The 17,457-nt window shown below is 40.4% G+C and overlaps 1 protein-coding gene and 1 pseudogene across 1 annotated transcript in view; one reads left to right on the plus strand and one right to left on the minus strand.

Annotated features, from left to right (window-relative positions):
- LOC139734994 (protocadherin Fat 1-like) overlaps positions 1-17,457 on the minus strand; it is a 127,029-nt gene that overhangs the window by 21,392 nt on the left and 88,180 nt on the right. The window contains exon 8 of the mRNA XM_071645804.1: positions 15,240-15,383. Coding sequence (XP_071501905.1) covers positions 15,240-15,383 — 144 coding nt within the window. The remainder of the gene's footprint in view (positions 1-15,239; positions 15,384-17,457) is intronic.
- On the plus strand, positions 4,003-13,257 carry LOC139733368 (uncharacterized; annotated as a pseudogene).

Consider the following 17,457-nt stretch of genomic DNA (forward strand, 5'->3'; position numbering starts at 1 on the left):
ATATGATGGAATCACAATTTTTTGGGGTAAAAAATGTAATCCATGAAATAATTTCTCCTCTTACTTTTATTTCTAACCAATCTTTATCTAGTGGTATAAGTTCCTCATAAAATGAAAGTAGCCAGAGTTGTTCCCATTTTCAAAAAAAGGGCGAGAAGACCTTGTTAATAGTTATCCCCCCATTTCTCTTTTAAAATTTTATTTTTCAAAGATACTCGAAAGACTAAATATACCCTAAATTTTCTCCTTCAGGCAAAAATATTTACTGAATCTCAATTGGGATTCCGGAAAAAAACATAGTACAACTCACGCATTACTCAAGTTTATTGATAAGATAGCTCATGCTATAGATGATGTTTCTCATACTGTCTAATCGGTGTTTTTCTTGACTTCTCCAAGGCGTTTGATACAATAGATCATAATATTTCATTTTACAAGTTATACCATTACGGAATTCGTGGAAGGGCGCTAGAATGGTTCACTAATTATTTAACAAATAGAAAACAATTTGTAAGTATCCACGGTCACGACTCCCAACCAAAACTGATTTCTTGTGGTGTTCCACAGGGTTCCTTGTTAGGCCCACTTCTCTTTATCTTATATATTAACGATATCCAGAACTCCTCTAAAAGTCTTTCCTTCGTTTGTTTTGCAGATGATACAAATTTGTTCTTCTCTCATCAAAATCCTGATGCGCTTATAAACAGAATAAATAAAGAACTTGTTTCTGTTCAATCTTGGACTTTTGCAATCAAATTATCCTTAAACATTGATAAAACTCATTATATGTTGTTAAGTAATTCGCCACCTGTGTTACCTCTCTCTATCAAGATAAACAACATTGATCTGTCACAGGTCAATAGCACATTTTTTTTTTAATACAGAGTATTATATTCAATTTTGATATCTCCCTATCGTAATTACGGGATTCTGGCGTGGGAAAATGCTTCTAAAAACCTTATCGATTCGTAATTTCTAGTAAAAAAAACGTGCTGTTAGAATTCTTAATCACACTGGATATTTATCACACACGAATGAACTTTTTGTGAGTAATAAATTTTTGAAAATTCCCCACTTATTTCAATATAACGTTGGCCTGTTTATGTTTGAATTCTCAACTGGCCAATTACCAGATGTATTTTACCAAATGTTTAAAAGAAATTATACAGTTTATTATTATCCAACCCGTCAGCGTTACGCATATCACATTCCACGTACCCGAACAATTTTCGCGAAAAAAAAACCATTATGTTCACTGGGCCCATTGCAACGAACTCCCTAGTTGTACCACTGTTACCTCATTCAAACGAAAATTGAAGCAATATCTTCTTAGCAGCTCCGGCACGCACAGTGTATAGTACTCGTTGCTCTTTATTTTACCCCTTGTCTACCCCTTTTTAGTAGTCCGGCGGGATCCTAACCATGAACACTATTTTTGATCAGTCTGCCTGTTGCGCTCTTAAAGCACCTATTGTTCCACTCGATTGTCGAAATTCTCGCGCATGACAGCTGTCGGTTATCATGGTCAAACGGCCTGCATGGTTTTAGGACCCATGATAGATTGTTACTCCTGAGCTCTATTGCCCTTATATGTATTGTTTACATTCACGAAAAATCTCATTATTATCCCACCTTCTACTTATGTAATTATCCCATATTGTTACGCCATTATCTATACTTCACACCCCTTGACTCTCTGCAATCCGAGTCGTTGTTCTACCAAAGTCCCTATTGTAGTAGGTTATAATATTGCTGTAACATGTGACCTTTCTGTATTCTATTTAGTAACACTTATTTGATTGGAATTTTTGTTTTGTTTGTTTCAATCGGCTCCCCCAGTTATAGTATGTGTTAAAAAATCTGCATTTTAAACTTCCCTTACTCTGATTTATCACGGGACCTGCGGCTGTACAAGCTGATGCTTTTACGCAGGCCCCATCATATATTATTTTCGCATCATGACCACAGTTCAATTTGCATGTATGCAGACCTTGTGTTTATACCAAATCAAACTTTTGTACATTCAGATGAAGTCTCATCTAGTTTATGATTTGTATAATTTTCGTATTTATATATACGTTATTGTGATATATGTGAGAAATATGAAAATAAATTGAAATGAAAAAAAAAATGAAATGAAATACGCAGGCAATACCACAGGACTAATGCACTGCACATCATTTTCCATTTGACTATCTCATAAATATGCCACAAGACTATCAAACATCATTGCCACAGGAGTAGGCCTACCACACATCGGTTACTCCGGAAAAACCACACAATAATTACGACACATAATTACCATAGCACCACGGCATATCCGTAACCATTATGCCATATATGGATTTTTTTTTTGTACAGTCAGGCATCTAAGTCCTGCGGTACATTTGGATATTTTGTGGCATTTTATATGTATAATACCTATAGGCCTAGTACCGAATGATGTATTACATTACAGCATAAAATATCCACAGCCAGCGCACCACATGAGCCTGTGGTACATCCCATTGAGTGTTGTATGGGGTATGCTTATGGTATTATAATAGCAGCAAAGTTTGCCTTGCTGCTGATGAAGGTATAGCATCAACGAACATAGAGCGGACTTACCACTCTACTAATCTGGCAAGCCTCAAGACTGGACAACGCCTCTCTAGTATTGGCCACATGGTAGGGAATTTCATCACCTGCAAGGTTTGAAACCTTCCAACAGGCCACTCTGACCGTATTCCCTATGTCCATCATGCGCTTATCCCTTCATAATAAACAATACATCACAAAGGAAAAGTTCTACACTGAACTCCACCATTTAATTCTTCCTACGCACGCCACGGATGACATGATTATCATCCTCGGCGACTTCAACTCTTGTGTCTGCCAAGACTGCCATGAGCAGGAAAGGTCTTTGGCGAATACTGGGGCACCTTGGATGTCCTGTGAAGTTCCTCAGTATGGTTATCCAAATTCTTGAAAACCAAAAAGGCCGGGTCAGATACAGCAATGATCTCCCCTAACCTAGATCCCCACTGACACCCGCGTAAAGCAAGGCTGCGTTCTTCCACCAGCCCCTTTCACCCGCGTCACTAAGACTAAGACGCGCGCTTGTAGCAGATGCCGTCTTCTTAATCGCTCTCCTAAAACATTGGTCTTTGTGCAATATTTCTGAAGAAAGACTTCATCATTTATGTATCAGTGTGTTTATTGAACTTCAGTGACCCTGCTGGATTTCGATGAGACGCTTTCGCCTCCGAGTTTTCACGGAACCAGGCTTTTTAATTACTTTCATGCTGTGCGAACAAGCTGAATGAGAACCCTTTTGAAAGAAGAATGACCCTTTATGGTCATAAAAGGAGTGAACAATGACCGTGACGATCGTGCACAAGCTATGCGAAGGTGTGCTCATTTACCTTCTTGTTTGTCTGCACTGTGGTGAGTACGATGTTATACAATATGGCTGCCCCCATACCCCGGATCAGAACTTCCGTACATCTGTGATTCGCAAAGGATATCTGAAAGTTCCACTGCGATATATTATTCAAACTCAGATGCTACTTTTAACCTTCCACTCATCTGTTGCGGTGATGTACACCCCAACCCTGATCCCTGAAAGAAGCACCCGCTACCAACAAACTCTGCACCACACCAGCAGTCAGCTTAAAACCATTAGCTCCGTACAGATCACAGATGTTGCTCCTTCTACTTTAGACAGAATCAAATTCTTGGGAATACAACGTAAAAAAAAAACACCAACGCATCGTGGTTGCCGAACTGGTAGGCGTAAGCTGAAACACTATTTATATTGCCATCTGGTTCAAACTATCATACGCCGTAACAAGTCAATGAGCCCAATTCGCCAACCTCGAGGAAATTCCAACAATCTCATTAAGATATTGACGACTCGGGACAAACAGGAAAATGTCACTAGGTTGCTTTCCTTATTCCTATGTAACGCCCGTTATGTCAATAACAAATTCGATGAACTGTTTGCAATTATTCATGACCATGATGTGGACATCTGTGCCGTTACGGAGACTTGGTTCAAACATTACATGCCCCCACAGCACGTATCCATCTCCGGATATACCATTGCCTCAAAAGCAAGGGTCAATCATTCTGGTGGAGGAGTGGCCCTATATTAAACACGACCTTCATCAATTGCAGCCAGAGGACGGGTCAGTTCCTGACAACCTTGAAGTTGTATGGATTCAGGTTCGTCCGAAACGTCTGCCCCGAGAAGTTTCATGCATCTTCTGCGCTGTTGTCTGTTACCCTCAGCCGAACAACCTATTAGCCACCCAAGTTTTAGACCATCTTCAGTCTACCATCGATGTACTGACAACAAAACACCCAGATGCCGGCTTCATCGTACTTGGTGATTTCAATCGACTCAATCTGCAACATTTATTCCTTAACAACCGCTTCAAATAGTTCGTAGATTACCCAACGAGAGGTGATCACACAGCGGATAAAAGTAATATCGGCAACTTGTACAACAGCGTGCAACTTCAGTCCCCTGTAGGGCTTTTCCGATCATGCTGCTTTGTTATGGATGCTGAAAGGTCCCCAGGTGAGATTTAACGCTACAAAGACTGTCTTCAACAGACCAATGCTAACAAGCGCAATATGTTCCTTCGACCGATGGATTGGTCAGAATTTTTCCTGAGTAATTACGTCAACGATCAATGTACCGCTTTCTATGACAGGCTGCTCGAGACAATCGACACTCATTTCCCTCTTCGTAAAACCAAAGTGCATCCTCGTGACAACCCATGGATTACAGGTGAGATCAAATCATTGATTCACCGTCGTCAAACTGCCTTCCTTCAAAACCACGTTGATGATTGGAAACGTCTTCGCAACAGGGTGAAGAGAATGATCGCGACAGCAAATTCTGATTACTATTCCACTCGCAACGGCTGAAAAGATCTAATCCAGTTGCTTGGTAAAGACAGATTCGTATCATGACAGGAGGAAGGCGGGATGAACCTTTGATCTCAATTCCTGGACTGGATTCTGAAGATACCGAATTGATCGCCAGTGCTATAAATGACCACTTTGTGTCTGTAACAGAAACGTTTGACCCACTGACTATGGAGCACCTTCCTGCGTTCCTACCGGTGTGTGAAAGGTGACCTGATATCTATCCCTGGGATGTTCAGAAAGCACTTTCGAGAATTAAAACAAGCGTCGCTGGCGGTCCTGATAATATTTCCTCCCGGTTTTTGCGTGAATTTTTCCATGAATTATCCACACCACTCGCACACATAATGAACACGTTAATTCAGGGAGGTGCTGTGCCGTACGTTTGGAAAAGCGAAATTGTGTTCCCCGTTTGAAAACGACTCCACCGTCCCTCGAGAAATTCCGTTGCGTTTCCCTCACTGACCACATTGCCAAGGTTGCAGCAAGTTTCGTAGCGAAATGGGTGACAAGCAATGTGGCACCCAATTTGGACCCCATGCAATCTGGTCTTTGACCGGATAGACTACACAACAGCAATAACGAAGCTCGTCCAGATGGGAGTCCACCCGTGTAAAGTACCATGGATTGTAAGCTTTCTCTAAAGACGTCAGCAATGTGTGCGCTACAGAGGATCTTTGTTCGACTGGGCATCTCTCAATGCAGGTGTCCCCCAAGGAACGCGTTTGGGCCCTATCATATTCCTTGCTGTGATAAATGACGCAAAACCTATACTACCCATTCGATCCTAAAAGTATATTGATGATATTACGCTGCGCGCTGGTGGAATGCCGCTCCGGGAATGACCAATCTGAGATGAGAGCGGCTGTCTCGTATCTGGCAAATTGGTCGGATGCTAACATGATGAAATTAAACCCTATTAAATGCACGACAATGGAAATCAACTTCATGAGAAACATGCCACAACCGTTACCCGTGTTACTAGGAGATCATCAGCTCGAGTCTGTCAAAACCATCAAACTTCTCGGAATTCTCATCCAATGCGACCTCAAATGGGAGTCTCACATTAATGACATGTTGAAACGTGCCAGTAGGAAGCTCCATGTGCTTCGTGTCCTAAAACGTCATCATTTACCATCCCGCGATATGTTGATCATGAAGGTTATATTCACCCAGTGCTTGAATATGGAACCCCGGTGTGGCACAGCGGTATTACGCAAAAGCTGTGTGAAAACATTGAAAAGATACAAAAATAGTCCTCCCCATCATCTTCGGTTGTCAGTACAGTAATTATTGTGAAATGCTCGCTCAGTTAGGCATGATCACCCTGCAGAAAAGGAAAAAGATGTTGTGTTTGAACTTCATGCAAAAAACTCTGAACAATACTGATCAATTCAAAAGTTATTTACCTAAGCAACCAAGTAATGAAAGACTTTTAAGACATTCTAAAAAAAAATCCAGATTTTTTTTTTGTAGAACAAACAGAATGAAGAACAGCCCCCTACCTTTTTAATATGTTTGTATAGTACTGAATAGAATATGTAATTTATGGAATGCCACTCTCACATCAGCTCCAGCATTACGATGTATTTTTTCTTCCATAGGCAGATGTTCGACATTTCGTTCTTAGGATATCTGTATCTGATTTTCAGCCTTTTGCACTCATCAGCCCACTTGCAACATTGTTGCAATACACTGCCGTTACCTGCAAATTTAGCAAAGGAATCGTTGAATTGGCTTCCTTTGACTAATATTATCCGTGCAGAGGACTTTCATGCAGTTATTTCAGTGTCCTAATATTTGATTCGTCCTCTACAGATAAGAAAGCCCACACCATTGTGCACATTAAAAAGCAAACGCCAAACATTTTTAAAAAATCCAACTGGGTTAATGCCTCAGTAGATTGGAAAATAACGGACGTCATTCATGTACACTGCATGCCGAAAAGGGGAATTTTATACGCCAGAATTTATCAATATTTAGATATTACCCTCTTTTATTTGAATGTAGGGCCTACCGCTCGCATTCACTTGTGTGCTTTAAGGAAAATTTTGCAAAAATGAGATACCAACTGATTTTGTTTCCATATGTGAAAGGCCTGAAAGTTTTTTAACTGTTTTAGCACGATCATGATTTTTTTTATATGTCTTTGACAGACAAGAATATAATCAATGTTTTACTGGTAACTCACACGCATTCTGTGTTTCATGATTCAAGTTCAGCCCTTCGTAGGTACGCCGAAACTTTTTCTCTTCGATAAAACACTAAACTGTGCTAAAAACCGCAGGTTGAGTCATCATTATCAAGTTTTTTTCTCTGTTTTTGCAATGATGTGTTTGGTTATTGGCCCTTAATTCACTCATTTATTTCTGATTCTATCTCATTTTTTTTTTCACCTGCCAGAATTTTTTTAGTCTTAAGCAGATTTTCTGATCTCATTTTGATTGCCATATCTGCCCTTAATTCTATAATACGCACTGAACGCAATGCAGTAAGCGTTTGCCCAATGCTAAGAATTCAATGCTTAAACAAAATTAGATGTTCAAAATATTGACCGGCTTTTGAGATGTTAATGCAATGAGCCACTTTTGGAGATTCCTGATGACCGGAAAGGTCTCTTCTGCTGAAGTTGGTGAGTAGGCCTTGATTTTCTCGTAAAAATTTCTCAAAGTTAAGATAAGTCGTAAAAAAAAAGAATCGTCAGTCGTCGGCCTGACGACTGTAGGCAAATGACTGTACGATGAGTGTGTACGATTGCGTAAAGAAAAAAAGGAACAAAAAAGTTCGAAACTCGTACAGAGATGGCGGTAGACTAGTTATCGCTCACCACCGTGCGCGCTTTCAGACCACAGTGATTGAAGTGGTGATGATACTGAAGACGTATATTAGAGTGATGAATCATTTACATGATCGAGATGATCGGATGAGGATGTTAATGATGATGATGGTTGTGGCAGTATAAAGTGTGTTAATGGTGATGAAGCCCAATACATCAATATAATGATGATTTTAATGACCATGATGATAATCGGTCCATGATGGTGGTGATGATGATGATGATGATGATTGTAGTGGTATAGTGTGGTAATTATTGTGATGATGCTTATCCATTGATGAATAATGAACAAGATTTTAATGACAATGACGATGGTGGTGATGATGATGATGGGATGATGATAATGATGAATGTAGAGGTATAGTGTGGTAGTGGTGATGATGTTCAATACATCAATGAATGCGATGATAAAGAAGATGTTAATGATGATATTCGGATGATAATGGTGGTGATGATCGAATGATGATGATTGTGGTGGTATATAGTGTGTTGATGGTGATGATGCCCAATACATCAATTAATATAATGATAAGGAAGATTTTAGTGACAATGATGATAATCGGATGATGATGATGTTGTTAATGGTGATGATGGTCAATACATTAAAGGGTGTGTACAGTTCTGGTCAGGGTGAGGATTTAGCTTTTAACGTTTTGCGAGATATTCATAAACCACTCTATGAGATGTCAAAGAGCATGCAATTCTAAGGGGTATCAAAAGTTTATTTGATGAAAATCGGTTTTGAAATGGCTGAGATATCCAAAAACAAGGTGAAACAAAGAGATCCTAATAAAGGTGGGGCATGTCGCCTTTTATTATTATCACTTTTGGGGATATCTCAGCCATTTGAAAACCAATTTTCATCAAATAAACGTTCAATTCTTCTTAAAATCACATGCTCTTTCATATTTCATAAGAGGTTTCTCATTATCTCACTTAGGAATGTTCAAAACATGAATCCCCACCTTAACCACTACTGTACAGTCCCTTTAATGAATATAATGATAATCAAGATTTTAATGACAATGATGATTATCGGATGATGATGATTGCGATAATTGAAATGATGATGATGATGCACATAAAATAACATGATCTATGTTGATGATAATAAGGGTAATGCAATGATGAAGATACACTTTTCTCTTCCAATTCTGTTTCGTTTACTCCTTAGTGCGGATCATTTACGTCATATTTTCCTTTCAGCGATAACCACTGTGGTCAGAAGAGATCTATAATTATACCATGACGTCATCAAAACCATCTGCACATCTGTGAATCCCGGCAAGTATACAACATATTTCAAAATGATTAATAATCATTAGACTACAGGGTCAAATTCCTTGTTCAGAAAGTTTATTTAAAAATGTAAATATAAACAATGGCTGACGATGAAGTTATAATTTTTTCCTTGTATATACATAAAATTGTAGCAGTATATAAGATTAGAATATACCACAAATGTTTTTAGATACTTTCTTGTTAATAATACATACAATTAATACATACAATTTCTATAGCGCCGTTCTCCACTTTGATTAAATGCTCAAAGCGCTCTACAATTGTACATCAATGCAAACAGATCGAAAATACAAGTACATCACAGTAATAGAAGAAGATGAAGAAGCAGAAAAAAAAAGACATGAAAGTCTGTCTTCAAAAGACACTGGTCTTCAAAATGCACTGCTAAACAGATAGGATTTTAAATTACTCCTGAAAGATGTTATAGAGCTTGAGTCTTTCAGCTCACGAGGAAGTGAATTCCACAGTGTTGGTCCAGCGTGAGCGAAAGCTCGTTCCTCCCAAGATTTCCTAGAAAATGGAATATGTAAGAGACCTGAAGTTGAGGATCGAAGAGTTCGTGAAGGTTGGTATTGACGAAACAAACAAACATTGTAATCAGGAGCTGTTCCCTCAATAACATGATAAACCAAAAGAAGTATCTTAAACCGAATACGCTCCTGTACAGGCAACCAATGAAGACTCTTCAGGATTGGTGTGATATGACAGCGTTTACTTGACAAAGAAACAATACGTGCAGCGGCATTTTGTAGCTTTTGTAATTGGGCAATTTGCGAGTTTGGTAGATTGAAAAACACTGCCACAGTTGTATGAGTGAAGAAGCTCACTAGAATATCGAACCCTAGAATTGCGTGTGCCAAAAGTTATAGAATCAGACACATCTTCAGAAGGGCCTGGATTCGGGTTAATGTCCCCACATATAAGCAGCTTTACACGATAAGTTGATACAGTATTGGAGTAGTACAGTATGGGGCTCCCAATGTACTTGCCCTTTGGTTGTACAGCAGAGCCATGGGACATACCAGGCTGGGTAGCACACATACGACAATAGGTCTGTGATAGCTGAGTGCTATTACACAAATGAAAGGGCAACAAATACAAAAGAATGCAATGCCAATGGTAACATTGTGTCAGTGAGAGTGAACCACACAGAATCAAGTGCAGTGAAGCCTATGCTATAACAGGCATAAAATGGCTGTGGTTGTCTGCACCGTATACACTGTAGCTGTACTGAAAAATCAATCCACTGTAAATGCGCAAAAACAGTACAGAAATCACTACAATTTGTCCAGCAAGTGCTTGAAGACAAACATTCAAAGATAGAATACAATACACACTCAATGAAAAGCTTACAACAGGAGAAATAAGCGAAGAATTAAGAGCTCTGCTGGCGGGCAGCCACCGGGCGCGCGCAACCACCAAAAAAAAATTTTGTTTGGACAAAATATACAGGTAACATTCTAACTTAAGTATTCTTTTTTCGCATTTCATCCTTCTAACATTCAACAGATCATTTGCCAATCCCTCCATCCATCCATCCAAGCTCGCTCGACGCACCTCTCCATCCATCTATCCCATCTCGATCTTCGCATCCCTGGTAAATAAGGTTCGTTATTGTCCGGAGGTAGTTGTTAAGGGCGTAGTATAGTTGGTTGGGGGTAGTTGACTGGGGGTAGTTGGTTGGGGGAAGTTGACCAGGGGTAGTTGGTTGAGGGGTAGTTGGTAGGGGGTAGTTGACTGGGGGTAGTTGGTTGGGGGTAATTGACTGGGGGTACTTGGTTGGGGGTAGTTGAGTGGGGGGTAGTTAAATGGTTGGTAGTAGTTGGTGGGTGGTAGTTGACTGGGGGTAGTTGGTTGGGGGTAGTTGACTGGGGGGTAGTTGATTGGGGGTAATTGACTGGGGGGTACTTGGTAGGGGGTAGTTGTCTGGGAGGTAGTTGGTTAGTGTAGTTGGCTGGGGGTAGTTGGTTTGGGGTAGTTGACTGGGGATAGTTGGTAATTATACATATATATATATATATGTGTGTATATATATTATATATACATGTATGTGGTAAGGTGAAGCGGGCTTGGCCTCGTACGCTTGGGAGAATAAAAGGCCATAGTGAACATTACTGCAACGTCTGCAAGTCATTCCTCCATCACACACACACACACACACACATTATATACGTATGTTTATACGGTTGCAGCTCGTTATTCAGAAGGTTCGTTTATCCAAAAATGAAATAAGGTTCGTTTTTGTCCGGGGGTAGTTGTCTTGGAGGTAATTGACTGGGGGGTAGTTGACTGGGGGTACTTGTTTGGGGGGTAATTGACTGGATGTAGTTGGTTGGGGGTAGTTGACTGGGGTAGTTGGTTAGGAGTTGTTGGTTGGGTGTACGTAGTTGACTGGGGGTTACTTGGTTGTGGGTAGTTGACTGGTGGTAGTTGATTGGGGGTAGTTGACGGGGGTTCTTGGTTGGGTGTACTGGTAGTTGACGGGGGTAGTTGGTTGGGGGGTAATTGACTGGAAGTACTTGGTTGGAGGTAGTTGAGTGGGGGTCGTTGGTTGGTGGTAGTTGACTGGGGGAAGTTGGTTGGGGTAGTTGACTGGGTGTATAGTTGGTGGGGGGGGGGGGTAATTGACTGGGGGTTAGTTGGTTGTAGGTAGTTGAGTGGGGGTAGTTTGTTGGGGGTAGTTGAGTGGTGGTAGTTGATTGGGTGTAGTTAACTCGGGGTTACTTGTTGTGGGTAGTTGACTGGGGGTAGTTGATTGGGGCAGTTGACTTGGGGGTAGATAGCTGGAGGTAATTATCCTAGAGGGTAGTAGTTGCTCATATGTATATTCATTAGAACTGGTCTAGATTTTTTTCCCCGAAAATATGTGAAAAATTCAAAATGTAATAACTTCCTTATTTCTTATCTAGTTTGTATCACTTTTGCACTGCTTTGTAGAGATTTTTCCTCTTTATTTAAAAATTAAGCAAATTCTTGACCGAACTTCCCCATGACTATTATGAATAAAATCAATTATCTTTTTTTCTGTTCATGCTCCTTTGTTTCCACATTCTCAGGTGATCAAGCATAGGCTAGACGAGGACGGTAAGACAAATCCGTTCGTTGACAACAGACCTGGAAATCGGTGGTGGCGAAGTTTCAGAACTCGTCACCCCAATCTCGTCTACCGCACACTACAAAGTTTCGAAAAAGAACAGGCTACAGTCAGCCAACATCACGTTGACAAATGGTTCGACGACTTAAAGAGTTATTTGAATGAAAACAACGCACTTAGTGTGCTAAATGAACCAAACAGGATCTTTAATGCTGATGAGAGTGGGTTTCCTCTGGGAGGGACGTACGGAGACCGCGTGTTGGTTGAGAAGGGCGAAAAACACGTACAAGTGTTTAAAAACCCAGAGAAATCCCAAGTATCTGTGTTGGTAACTGTATGTACATCAGGGGCTGGAAACCATCTTCCGCCAGTCATTCTTCTGCCTGGCCGTCTTTACGCCGCCGCCCAAGAAGGAAGACCGGAAGGATCTTTCTTCAGCAGGACGAAGAAGGGGTGGATGGATAAGAAAGTCTTCTTTAGCTTCGTTGCAAACTTGTTCAATCCCTTTTTGGTTGAGAAGAAGATATCACTTCCAGTCCTTCTTCTGGCAGACGGTCTCAGGGCACACCAGAGCCTACAAGTGGCCACATTCTGTAGGGACATGGGCAACATTTTGTACCACTTTCCTGCCAATGCCTCCCACTCATGTGCTGCAGCCTTGTGATTTGAGTGTCTTTCGGTCACTGAAAGCCTCGTGGTGCACGGCGGAGCGAAACTTCCTGTTTCGGAATCCTGGAGACTATGTCACCAAGGCTACGTTTGCCCAAGTCTTCACAGACGCCTGGAAGGAGCTGGTTGCAAAGAGTCCGTCGCCATGAATGGCTTTCGAGACGCGGGAATTTTCCTATACACACGTCGGTTCAACACAGGTGTGCTGAGGCCATCTGCCGTGTACACGTTCGGTGACGACAACGTACTCCAACCGGACGTTGGCGGAGGTGGTGACAATGCCCAGGTAAGACATCCAGCACCCATGCTACCTCCATCATCCACATCTGACAACGATGAGGCAGGACCTTCTTCCTCAACATCAATCACTCCTACAAGGCCACGTGCAATCACGCCACCAAAGCCGGTCATTTCCTCTTTTTTCTTCCGAAAGATATAGGCTACCATTCATACATTGTATGGAAAATTGCCGAAAATTTCTACCAGCCAGCTGCGCCGCGCCGTACCCACAATTCGACTGTTAGCAAAAGCCTAACTCATGGCGTCTTCCAAGCAAAAACGATCTAATCTATTTAAGCACTTTACAAGGAGTGCCATTCGCCCCCTAATTTGCTGAGCAAGCGATAGTGGGGAACAATGTCAAAAGGTTTTATTATTTATGAATTCATGTGCACAACATTAATACTACCACCTTCGTCCATTACTAGTGTCAACTCAGAAGGCCATTTGTTTTGAAATGATTGATAAGCTGCTTTCTAAGTAAGCTTTCAAACAATTTAGGTCCTATACAGACCACACTGGTTAAGGGGCTAAGGGTTTTTTAATCAGCATTTTACTGCCCTTCTTACAACACTGTCTTAAAAGTCGGTGTCACATTAACACTTTTCCAATCTTTCAGCAACTCTCCTGCTGGAAAGGTCTTCTTAAAAAAAAAAAGATGGCAAGGGGTTCCGAAAGCATATCTGCCAACTCTTTGAGTATACGAGGATGAAGCTTATCAGGTGTACTGGGGTTTACTCGGTTGAGAAATTGCAGAGAAACTTGAACACATTCTCAGTGGTTAGGACGAAATCTCTCAGCGGGCCACCAAACTCAACAACTGGGGGATGGGACAGAATCTTCCATATCCTCCTCCGTAATCACTGAAGTGAAAACGCCTTGCAATACCTTTGCCTTCTCGTGGTCCTCCCACCGCTTCTCGTGAGACAGTTGGGGATTCATTCGTTCGTAGGTGAGTGTCACTTTATCGAGGGAAAATATAGTAAGTCTTCGTGAATGAGACAGATCTTGAGTAAGTAATTTACACGCAAAAGAGATATAAAGGATGTTTATTGATGTTTTGGTTCCCATGGGCTTGTGCTCTATGATTTTATTATGTCCTGTGTATAATTTATGCCCTTACTTCAAAGAAAGATTGGATGTTATTCTGGAATTTTCTAGCTTTGAATGGAAATGTTGATATTCTTTTTGGGGGTTTTTGTTTTGTTTTGTGTGTGTGTATAAGTGTGTGTGTGTGGGTGGGGTTGCAATTACACTTGTGCCGGCAGATATGTACGCGTATGTGTTGAATGTGTATGTTATGGATGTAAACTATCTCTCGAGTGCTATCTATGGAGTTCTGAGATTTTCAGAATGAATTCAAGCCCCAATATCTTGCAATGCCCTGCGTTTAACTTACCCAGACCTATATACGTTTTCTCCCATTTTTAGGGGAGGGGGGGGGGGGGGTGAACATTTGTTGCATATTTTGTTTCTTATGAGTCTGCATGACTGCATTCTGCAATTGCGCCTCCCCCCCCCCCCCCCCCCCCCCCCGAGTGTAAAATAGGATTGCTAGATCTTCCTTGATCTATTTGCTTTGGCGATCGTGTGTCCTAAAACTTTACGGTGTGTAGATATAATATTGTTTTTCCTTAATTTGTTCATTCTCCACTCACAGGAACGATCGCCTTTACAGATATTACTAGGGCTGATTCTCAAAGGGGTTCTTGTCGAATACAAAAAAAAAATGTATTAGTGTAGACAAAGTACTCTACAGTATTGTTGTATTATATTCACAAACTCGACACAAAAACAAATAATGCTTGGATAATGACGCAAATATCAATACTGAAATAAAGAAAAGATTTTCATTATGAAAGTATAATATTAGATTACAAACAAACCTCATTCGTGTACTTAATTGGAAAGAAACGAAAAAGAAAAGAAAAGGCAGTTAAAGAAACTTGATGAGAAACATGTAAATCAAACCGAAAGATAACCTATTTATATAAGTATATTAATAAGAAATATTATTATATGCGTTTATATTGTCGACCTCATGTATCGTTGTTTCACTCCACTGGGGCTATGGCTTACATTAAATTTGTTAATTGAAGATGAGTTTTCTTCGAATTTATAAAGTTCTTCAAAACAATTCACCTGCAGCCTGACTGTGTAGTTCTGCTGGAGCAGGAAAGGTGGATTATCGTTGAAGTCGTCAATGGTTATCATGACCGTGACGTCCGTGTACTGAGGTTTCTCGCCCAAGTCTGTGGCTCTCACAAGGATGGAGTACGAGGAGATCTAGGAAACCAGTAAAAAAAAATCAGAGCTTCTGGAAAAAAAGCAGTTCTCTTGCATTTAGGATTTCACGGTTCTTGTATTCATTATACATCATGAACTGCATATAATAAAGCCTTATAAACTAGTTGGTTGCTCCCACTTATACTCCTGTTAAGAATTAACTCATCAAAGCAACTGTCGCTGAATTTCCTTTCTGAAGTTTGTGACAGAAAATTAGACCAGTCAGCATCATCAAATTAGGTGACCCGTCACGTACCCCTCACTGAAACTGTCGTATGCATCAAGGCTTTAAGAAAACTTATAAAACAAACATACAAACAAACAAACAAACTAACAAAAACAAAAACAAAATTGTGATTTGGCTGGTATTCATATTTGATGCTCTTTTTCCTTAATTAAAAACAGAATGTAGACCTACGCATTTTAAATTCCAGGAATGTCTAAGTGGGATATTTTCGGGTTTTTCTTTTAATCGTATTGTACAGTTTTTGACGTGTTTGTTTCACAATTTTTGTTCGAATGCATATTATTGCTTTCATGTACTTTACACTTCACGTTAATTTTCCCAAAACTGTGTTTGATTATTTGAGGCTGCTATTGTCCCGTCTGGGGCAGGATATTTAGAATTTATTCGTGCGCAATTACGTATTGCTGTCCAGAAAACACTCTGGAGAAACTGATAAGCGAAGTCAGAAAGTCTATGATCGGTGACTTTACATTAGTACCAAACTTTGGTGGATGCGGGTGTGGTATTATACATGTTTGACATAAAGAGAACAGAGCACGTAGAATGTAGGGTTAAATATGACGCGCAAAGGAGACCATGATTGCAGTTTCTTGATTTTTTTACGTAGCCATCTGAAGTTATCGTAGGTTTAGGCACAGTATGAAGAGCACGAAATTATGGTAGAAGTTTAGTATGGAACAATAATTATGCAAACATCATACACAAGCGGGGGGGGGGGGGGGCTTTTCCAGGTTTCACAAGGTAACAAGCAAAAAAATTGGTTTTCAGCTCATCTCTCCCCTGCCATTTCCGGGTTTTTTTTCAGCTGACAAGCAAAAAAAAAAAAAAAAAAAAGGTCTTCCTGGAAAAAGATAACCTTACCGCGCTAACACTTCAAGATCTCTATCATGTCTATTTAGTTCCACTTCCGTTCTTCCGGGTTAAAAAAAAAAAAATGTGGGGCCCAAAGTGATGACACCTTATGTATTCCTTTAAATGGTGCACAAAAAGTTCCGCGGTTCCGCCGGCCATGCACATGTCTCTTCCTACCAAATAAACGTTGACTTTTTTTAACTTACCGGATACAATATCTCTGCCTGAACCGTTTCTGCATCAACTTTTCTGGACTGATGATAGTCTTCAATCTTAATACGGGAAATTTTGATTCCAATTAAACTTGCTCCTTCCAAATGTTCATAAATGATAGAAAGAACATTGGTTTAACTCTGAATCTGTAGACGATTTTTTAGCTTATCTTACTGAAAAAGACAACTACATGTATATCAGTGTGTATTGTCGTTTGTTGTTTTTTCTTCAATTAGAACAATAAGAACAACAATCTTGGGGACGCTGTGGCATAGTGGATAAAACTCTCGACTCCCTATTGGAGGACCCGAGTTCGATTTCCGCTCAGTGCTTACGTCATTGGATAAGATGTGTTTACCCCACCTCCCTCCACCATGTCCCTTTCGACGAGGTGTATAAATGAGTCCATGGCAAAGCTAGGGTAATGGCAGGGCCCTCTGGTAGAGTAGTGGAAATACTGAAGAGGCTACCCAAGGATAAATCTTTGTCTTTTTTTTCCAAACGTTATTTATCAAGCAATTATCTTTTCGGCCAACGATACACACAAACACAAAAATCACATACGAACAAACAACCCGACATCGTCTCTTTCAACTTTTTCAACTTCAACTTCAACTTCAACAATTAAGGGTTGGAACTTGGACTTCACAAATTTATCCTATTGTGTGGGTAACGAAATTACTGATTTCTTAAGACCAGGCGTCCACTAGGGCGCAGACAAAACGCGGAGAAGACCCGGAAGCAAATTTAGTCTTCCGCACT

Source organism: Diadema antillarum, unplaced genomic scaffold, assembly GCF_040938485.1.
Source record: "Diadema antillarum isolate AM-2024a unplaced genomic scaffold, OU_Dant_1.0 scf00000003, whole genome shotgun sequence".
NCBI lineage: Eukaryota > Metazoa > Echinodermata > Echinoidea > Diadematoida > Diadematidae > Diadema > Diadema antillarum.